We start from the raw sequence: 9,698 nt of genomic DNA, 5'->3' as shown, positions 1-9,698 counted from the left end.
CGTAACACACATAAAAAAAAAAATAAAAAATAAAAATATACCGACGAATTGAATACCTCCTTCTTTTGGGAAGTCGGTCAAAAATAAAGGAATTTGCTCCAATGGTGTTAGTTTTTCATCGAGTCTATCTTAATAAGACATTTTAAGACAATGTCAGTAAAATACAAGGAAATTTGTGACTTCACTAGACGTTTACACTTAAAAATTCTACAAAAAACTTCATCGGATGGTTTTGACCTTGACAAGGGCACTGCCGCACCCTAAAAATCCTGGCAGAAAAAAAGTCTATTTACCAGTTCCTGTAGAAGTCAGTTTGCAAGACAGCCCCATAGCATGTGCTTCCGTGCCTGTGATCAACCGACCTGTCATCAACAGATCTAGTGCACGTGACAGCCCTATCAGACTTGTCAAACGTCGCGCACCGTATATACTTTGTGGCACCCCTAGAATAAATTGATTCTTTTTAAAATTGGTTGTATAGCCTAACGAGGAATATAAAACCATATTGGAAAAATGTATCACGCTACTAATATTGGAAAAATGTATCGCGATAAAAAAATGTATCTCTTTGCTTCACTCAGTGAGGTAGCGTTTTAATGGTGCAAGTATTTTTTATGTTGGTTTAGTAGTTTTAGAGTTATTTTCATTCATAGATAAATTCAAATATTTCCTTATTATAAATCAGTTTGGATTTGTAAGAAAAGACTTTGTGGCATTGTAAGGAACAAGGTAATTTTTTTTTATATCATAAGGTGGCAAACGAGCAAGCAGCCACCTGAATCCGCCAAAATGGCGAAGCGACTGCTGCCCATAGACATTCGCAATTGCAGATGCGTTGCCGACCCTTATCCGACGGAGAAGACGTACATAAAGAGGATATTTCCCCTTCCTATGCATCTCCTCCACCATCAAATCCACTTCCCCTTCCCATCCTCTCCTTATGAGATAAGGGTGGTAAAGAGAAAGGGACTTAAATTAGGCCTCCGTCACCACACTCATCAGACGAAACACGGATTTGCTTCCATTTCACGCCTGTCTTCTGTGTGGTCGTGGTATTACACCGGGCGTTCCGGCCTATTCGTGCTAAGATGTTAAAGCGGGCACTACCACTGTAAAATAGGGTAATGCTTTAATGAGGTGGATTTCCATCACTGTACATGAGACATTTATGTAAAAGAGAAGCAGTTGGATGTTTTAACTTACCAAACCTTCTGCCTAAACAACCGACAACCGCAGTATCCTCAATTATACGTAAATCACAAGCTAATGATAGTTCAAATCCTTCCGCCACTGCATATCCAGTTACTGCAGCTATAGTGGGCTTATCACATAGTGGCCGTCGAAGTAGCCGAGACTGAAAAATCAAAGAAAACTAAAATAAAAAAATTTGAACCTAATCCAGTTTTAAGATAATGAGAGTGACTGAATTTCAGTGCACAAATTTGTTAGAGTTTGCTTGCTAACTGTCTGAACAGATCTTGATGAAATTTGACATAGGTTTAGGCATAGTCTTTAAGAACACATAGGCTACTTAGCGTTTTTTTTTAAATTCCATATGAAGAAAGTCACAGTTAATACTTAGTTTCCTAATATTATTTGCAACCATTTCAGATGAGCTTTAAAAAGCTTGTTATTGTTCACAACAATAGTAAAATGGTAATTTGAACCCAAAAGTGCTAATTTGGTAGCCTTTACTCGAAACAATTATGCTATTAAGCCCGCCCACAACTCCAACCATGTGGAATTAAAAAAAAAAACAAGTGAGTAGCTGATGTGTTCTTCCAGACTATCCTCTACATCTGTACCAGATTTAGTCAAAATCTGTTGAGTCATTTAGGCTACAAGCTCTAATAAACATCCATGCATCTAAACTTCTCATTTATAATATTAGTATAAAATATGATAGCATGATTGCTTTCTTTTTTCATTGAATAATGAGAAATGGTTTAAATATAAATTAATATTTAACTTACAGCTGCATCCCGTAGTGTATTATAACCTTTTGCTCCCATATCATCCAGGTCAAACCCAGAGCAAAATGTCCCACCTTCTCCATTAAACACCAGCACCTTGGCCTCAGCATCCTTATCAAAGGCATTTATTGCAGCTGTCATTTCACGCAGTGTGGCTTCATCCAGACTGTTTCTAGACTTCTGACGGTCTATGTTCAATGTGGTGATACCTCCATATTTCTCAATTGTTATATCTGAAAGAAATATCCTAGATTAGTATAACATTTAACAATTATGAGTTTTTTTTTGTAAGAATCATACTCAAAATTTTATAAAGTGCGCGTCATGATTGTAATTTTTAAACAGCCCTTTTATCTTACGGCTTCTACATCTGTACCGAAAATAATGGTTTTAAAACCAACTAGTTAAATTGAAGAGTACATACTTTTAACAATTTCTTCAGCTTTTTGATCTTGCTCTTGTTTTTGGGTATCATTTGACGCGAATCGAATAATGTTAATACGTGAAAATGAAACATTTTTGGATAAAATAACTCTTAACATAGATTTCATGATGTTTAACTATTTGCCGGCTGATATCGCAAATAGTAAAACTGAACAAGTGAACATTTAACCTAAAAATTAAGACTGCGATTAATTAAAAATGTCAATGTCAAATAGATTCCTTATTACGCACATCTCGCAGGCTTTTGAAAGCTAAAAGACACTTGTGGTTTCGTTTAATTCTTATAACGTGTAACCAATGTAAATTCGTAAATAATTTCTAGGTACCAATTCAATTTTAAACTGAAAGTCCAGCATGTCTTATGAAAACTACATCATTTAAAATTAAAATCACCTTCATTTCTAAAAGATGTAAAAATATATGGTGCGTCAAATGTATTCCGTGGCCAAATGTCAATGTCAAAAGATTGTTGATCGATTTGACCGTATTCGCAACTATTGTTATTTTATTTTACTTTCGCGTATAATAATAAAAACTTTATAATTTACTTATTATAAAACACTTACCACATGTGTGGGAGACGCGTGATTTAATCTTATATATACTTAGTGAACATTTAGCGGAAGTGAAACATTGCTTCTTTGTGTCCAAACTTTGCGATCAGCTGTTAAACTAAAATGAACTATTATCTATCATATATCGTAGGCAATTATACAGCGAGCCTGTATGATATTATTGGTAAGTATCAAATTTTATACGTAAATAAGAAATACAAATTGAACTGAAAATTAAGGTAGTTTTCCCACAGTGAATATTTTCAGTTGGGTTCATGAAAAACAGAATTTTCTGACGTTGAGAACAGCCTACTTTATTGTATCTTAATTTTCTTGAATTTTACGTAAAAATTTATACTAAATTATTAATAAAAAAATGCTAAATTTTCTTCAAACAATATGATTAAAGAAGTATGATTAACCATGGAATTTTTATCCTATTTTCTGCTGACTTATTAAATATGAATCATATTGTACACATCTAGCATTGCCTTGTAAAGTTTTTTTAATTACCAAGTATGAAAACTTGATTGAATTTTTTTTATTCAGATTTCTTGTGCAATAATGTTCAGTATGTACTTCAGTAACTAAAAGGTGATAATTCTAAAAGGAATTCAAATACTTTATCATAGTTAGATCTTTTTTACTGATAATATGAAATTATCTTTACTTGTGTTTTTTTCTATACTTACATTATAAAGAGGAAAGATTTGTATTTCTGCATTATGTAAAATAACTCGAAAACTATTAGGCCTATTTAAAAAAATTGTTGCACTATTAAAAAGCTATGTTATCAGTGAGTAACATAGGCTATACTTTTATTGTTTTTAAATTTCATGCAGGCGAAGTCAGCAACAGCTAGTATTCAATAAAAAATAAAAAGATCATGTAAAAAATTTTAAGAACCTTTATGAAGTTGGTAAAAAATGTTGTTCAACAAAGTTGTTTTGTGTTTCTTGGTCAAGTCATTACACTATTTAGTTATTGACTTAAGCCAAAACATTTATGTACTAACTACTTAATAGTATGTTTAATACAAATAAGATTTTCAAAAGCAATATCTTACTAATATTAGAAATGCAAAATTTGGAATGGATGGATGCATGGATATTGGTTAGAGTTTGTAGCCTAAGCTGAATGGATTTTGTTTAAATTTAATAAAGATGTAGAGGATAGTCTGGAAGAATGCATATGGTACATATGTACTTCAGTTTTTTAAGTTTAACACAGACATCTGGGAAAAATATAGTCTTTACTAATATTGTAAAGAGGAAAGTTTTTTATTTTTGTATGTATTGAAATAACTCAAAAGTTACTGGGTTGATTTTGATAATTCTTTCACCATTTGAAAGGTAATATATCGGTGAGTAACATAGACTATATTTTATATTATTTTAATTTCACGCGGACAAAGTGGCGAGCAAAAGATATTATAATAAAGAGTATTTTTGCATGCAATAAATAAATTCAAAATATTCTAGGTTCATTTCAAAACATTTTCATTGAGTACTGTGTAGTATCTCGTGCGGTATTGCGAAGCCGCTGTACAGTTTGAATAGCACTATACCAATAGCAAATACTACGTAATTTGGTCACTCCAACTGGTTTTTAAGGTCGGTAAAATGTCAACATCAAAGCTAATGCATTTCGTTGACTATTATTAATATAAAATTACTAGCTGTCGCACGCGACTTCGTCCGCGCGGAAAAAATCAAAAACAAGTAGCATAGGTGTTCTTCCAGACTATCCTCTACATCTGTGCCAAATTTCATGGAGATCCGTTTAGCCATTTAGGCTATAAACTCTAACAATCATCCATCCATCTAAACTTTCGCATTTATAATATTAGTAAGTTTAGTAAGATTTAAAACGTACTTTGATTTGCCCATCACAAAACTGTTTCTTGAATTAATGAGTGATTTTCTTCGGTTTATTAATAACTTAATTATGCTGCCGATTTAAATTCGACCCATTTAAAAATGCGATACTTTGACTTTAAAATATTGTGTACACTGTTTTATTATATGTCGATTACATGTTTTGATCGTGTCATGTCATACCAGTTAAAATGTCATCGTAGTAGTAAAATAAAGATTTGTATTTTTGTATGTATCGAAAAATCTCGAAAACTACTGTAATGATATCAAAAATTCTTTCACTATTAGAAAGCTGCATTATTACTGAACGTAGGCTATATTTGTTCCTAGTTTTATTTTTAACCCTACGCTGAAGAAGTCGCGAACGATCTTAACATATCTACGTTTTTATTGGCCTATTTTCGTTACCGTTTACCATAAACAATGAATTTTCGAATGATGAAAAAACCTAGTAAAATCTGCAACAATGTTGCCATGTACGCCTCGGATAAATTCATTTTCCAATTTTGCAATTACGTGTACAGATAAAAAACATCCTGGGTACAAACAACAGCAAAAAGCTTGTAATTTTAAATATGGGAACGGTAAGACATTTACAAAGATCTCGGATTTTAAGTCCTATATTTTTTTAAATAAAAATATCAATAGTTCATAAGATTCGCGGAACGACATAATTATAGGCTCGTTGTATAATTTATTACGAACACGTAAAATATGGAGGCACGTAAAATAAAGCTTACTGTAGACTTCCATTTCGATACATGTGTACAAAAATTTCATATATTGTCTTCATTGATATTGATATATATTGTCTACACCGTTAGAGGTAGATCTAGAAAGAGATGGATGGATTGCGTGAAAGGTGACATGATCAAGAAGGGAATGATGTCTGATATGACGGATGATAGAGTTATTTGGAGGACGAAAACGCCGGTGCGCCGACCCTACGGGAGTATAAGGCAGGGAAAATTAAAAAAAAAGACTACTGAAAGAGACCTGAGGGTCTAACAAGACCACACTAAGTGCGGATTTAGCATGACAATTCTGTTTTTTATTATTGCTATGCTACATTTAAAGGAATATTTAAGTAACTATCAAACGTCTCTGAATACAGTTAAGTGTTGTCTTTACTGAATATTTATTCAATAACTAGCTTCCGCATGGGACTCCGTCCGCGTGGAGTTAAAAAAAAGGAAGTAGCCTATGTGTTCTTCTATACTATCCTCTACATCTATGCCAAATGACACCGAGATCCGTTCAGTAGGTTAGGCTACAAACTCAACATTCATCTATCCATCCATCTAAGATTTCGCATTTATAATCTTACTTCTTACTAATACTAATATTATAAATGCGAAAGTTTAGATGGATGGATGGATGGATGGAAGGATGGATGGATGGATGTTTGTTAGCGTTTGTAGCCTAAACGGCTGAACGGATCTCCATGAAATTTGGCTTAGGTTTAGAACATAGTCAGGAAGAACACATAGGCTACTTTTTATCCCGGGAATAGTTACGGTTCCCGTGGGATTCATTAATTTAGTTTTTTAATGTTTACTCGATCATTCTGCAACGGTGCAACATATCTTATTGAAATTTGGCACATATATAAAACAAAGTCTGCAGTACACATGGGATAAGCTTCATCCCCGAGAAATGTCCGGTTCCCGAGGGAAACGTAGCTTTTTGTAATTTTATAGTTTGTATGTTTTCTAAGACCACGCAGACGAATTTGCGGGCAACAGCTCGTATTAGTAATATATTCGTTATTTTTGGTTTAAAAATAAACTTGTCAGTGAAATAATTATCTTAACAAACTTTGCACGTCCTGTAGGGATACGATATGCACAGGACTATAAAAAATCCCATTTTTATCGCTTTTTTCTTTCCGGTGAATTTTTTATCTTTTACAAGATACATAATCATGGAAGCAAAGTTCAATATTTTTAACCGAGAGCCGTTTCTATTCTAAATTTAATTTTATAAATTATCCTTCATACTAATCATACTTCATATCATACTAATATTATAAATGCGAAAGTTTAGATGGATGGATGTTTGTTAGAGTTTGTAGCCTAAACGGCTGAACCGATTTCTATGTAATTTGGTAAGGATGTAGAGGATAGTCTGGAAGAACACATAGGCTACTTGGTTTTGTTTTTTTTTTAATTCCACGCGGACGGAGTCGCGGGCGAAAGCTATTACTGTAATAAAAATGTGAAAGTTTAGATGAAGGGATGTTTGTTAGAGTTTGTAGCCTAAACTGCTGAACGGATCTCAATGAAATTTGGTATACATGCAGAGGACAGTCTAGTAAGCTAGTAACTTTATACATTCTTGTATCCTCGATCTTTGATCACGTATTGTTTATCAAAGCCACTTGTATATAAATAAATAGGACTTTTATTGCCACAAAAACAAGCTACAAATGAAATCTTAAATACATCAACCTTAAAACTAGTAAAAAAAAGAAAATGTGGCAAAAGGCGGCAAGCTCGGCTAATGCAGAGACGGCGCAGGCCGTTTCTGCGCTGGTTTTCAGCTGGCCCCTTATATATTTTACGCTGACTTCCATGTTGGATTACTACCGATTCTCGGTTTTGAAAGGCATATTCATTTAATAAATATTCAATTATTACACATAATTTATGGCATACAAAGAAGTCTCTTGTGTGGTTTAATTCCTTTGTTATAAATAGCATTTTAAATTAACTCGTCTTTTAAAAAAATATATTTCGACGTACATTCATCAAATATAATGACATGTTGGTAAACCTAATATTACGTTAAGGACGGGTTCGATGAAACGGCTCCTACGCATAATATCGTAACTCATTTTTTGTGAAAAAATTTTTGTTGTCATTATCGAACTACTAAAAAAGATCCTTGTATTCTTGGATTAAAAATTTAAAGATCTAATTTGAATCATGATTTAAATGGTATATCATACTAATACTATAAATGCGAAAGTTTAGATGGATGAATGGATGTTTGTTAGAGTTTGTAGCCTAAACGGCTGAACGGATTTCGATGAAGTTTGGTATAGATGTAGACGATAGGCTAGAAGAACATACTAATTAATTTTGTTTTTTTTTTTTTAAAATTCCACGCGGACGGAGTCTCGGGCGAAAGCTAGTAATTTTAATAAATACACAATGTGCATTAAATTGGCTATGACAAGTGTATTTGTAAGTGAAAAAATGATTTTGTGAGTTACAATTATTTTCGTAGGAGCACTAGGACCGGATCGTGGACCGTCTCCGTACAGATGTCTGGACCTTTTTTGTTACCAACTGGTTCCAAAGGACGCATCAATGGAATTTTGAACTTGCCAGGTGCTTCTCTTACACCTGCTCCGTAAAGCTATGTTCATAACTGTAGTTACTTTATATGTAACTGTTACACGCGATTTCGTTTGCTAATAAAAAAAAACATAGCCTATGTTACTCAGTGATAACGTAGCTTTATCATGGTGAAAGAATTTTTGAAATTGGCCCAATACTTTTGGAGTTATTTTAACAAATACCAATCTATCCATTTTATATTAGTATAGATTAACTGTTACTGGCCATTTCGCCCGCGTGAAAAAAAATATAGCATATATTACTCGTTGATAAGGTAGCTTTTTAATGGTGAAAGAATTTTTGAAATCGGCCCAACACTTTTGGAGTAATCTTTCCTCTTTATAATATTAGAAAAGATGGCTGAGCAACATGGGCGTCGCTGGCCGATGATTTATTTCTAGAGTTGTCCAGATGTGGCCATTTTATTACCATATCATCGTGTAACGAAAACACTTTGACAATTGTTTACTTTTTTTGATTAGGGGGGCACGGACTATTTATCAATTCAGTCATCGTAATGATGCGTTCACATTGAACTCGGTTATAGAGTTTACAATCTGTATAAATTCGTCTTGATGTTAATTCATACTTGTTTCACTTGGCTAGTACAGTTGGACATTTGCACTCAACTGGACTGACATACAATGGCATAATGTGAACACTAAGTAGCACTAAAATCCATGCTTGGTTTGTAAACTATAGTGCCCTAGTAGGAACCAGGCTTTAATAAATAATAGTCAAGGTTAATTTCGTTAAGGTCCCTACACACTATTGCCTTGCCAAATTACGTATTATTTTTTTTTTATTTGCATAGTCGTCGCATCGTCTGTCGATTGTAGGTAAGCAACTAATCAAATTGTTGTCTATGGGCAGCAGTCCTTCACAACTTCGGCAAATTAAGATGGCCGCTTGTTCATTTAACCTTTTTGATATAAAATGCATAGCTCTTAACCTATTACTGTCGAGCTAGTGTATACGCGTCCTAAGCCTCGTTATTTCTCTGTCAAGGTCGGACATACTGACAGAATTTGTTAAAAGTCATTGACCTCATATGCAAATTATATAAAGAGAACATCAGATTGATAAGATAAAAGATCTTTATACAGGAGCTTTTGCTCTATTCTTCGTATGCAGTAACTTACGTAATCTTAGGTTAATATTTGCAACCTTTTCTCGGAAAATAACCGAAATAGGTACTAGCTGTTGCTTGCGATCTCGTCCATTAATAATGTAGCCGTTTAATGGTGAAAGAATTTTTGAAATCGGCCCAGTAGTTTTTGAGTTATTACAATACATACAAAAATACAGATCTTTCCTCTCTTCTCTTTCTCTTCTTTCTTCTCTCTCTTTAGAATATTGGTAAAGATCAAAATCAATATGTTTGAACACTTGCAAAGTATTTAAGCACAGTTGTAATACAGTAAAGGCAATTTATATTTAAGTGAGACGTTAAAGATTATTGAATCAACGGCAGATTAGGGGGGGGGTCATGGGGTCATGACCCCC

The 9,698-nt window shown here is 33.5% G+C and overlaps 2 protein-coding genes across 2 annotated transcripts in view; one reads left to right on the top strand and one right to left on the bottom strand.

The window, feature by feature from the left end:
• LOC106102904 (probable enoyl-CoA hydratase) overlaps positions 1–2,596 on the bottom strand; it is a 4,464-nt gene extending 1,868 nt beyond the window's left edge. The window contains exons 1-4 of the mRNA XM_013282521.1: positions 2,398–2,596; positions 1,974–2,206; positions 1,204–1,354; positions 294–443 (exon numbers count right to left, since the gene is read on the bottom strand). Of these exons, the coding sequence (XP_013137975.1) occupies positions 294–443; positions 1,204–1,354; positions 1,974–2,206; positions 2,398–2,524 (661 nt within the window). The 5' untranslated portion in view covers positions 2,525–2,596. The remainder of the gene's footprint in view (positions 1–293; positions 444–1,203; positions 1,355–1,973; positions 2,207–2,397) is intronic.
• Positions 2,597–2,894: 298 nt separating this feature from the next.
• The window catches only part of LOC106102894 (transmembrane protein 68), an 18,729-nt gene continuing 11,925 nt past the window's right edge, over positions 2,895–9,698 (top strand). The window contains exon 1 of the mRNA XM_013282504.1: positions 2,895–3,155. Within this exon, the coding sequence (XP_013137958.1) occupies positions 3,095–3,155 (61 nt within the window). The 5' untranslated portion in view covers positions 2,895–3,094. The remainder of the gene's footprint in view (positions 3,156–9,698) is intronic.

This window comes from Papilio polytes, unplaced genomic scaffold, assembly GCF_000836215.1.
Source record: "Papilio polytes unplaced genomic scaffold, Ppol_1.0 DF823901.1, whole genome shotgun sequence".
Classification (NCBI taxonomy): Eukaryota; Metazoa; Arthropoda; class Insecta; order Lepidoptera; family Papilionidae; genus Papilio; species Papilio polytes.
The sequence above is the reverse complement of the archived record's forward strand: the minus strand, read 5'-3'. Positions and strand labels throughout refer to the sequence as shown.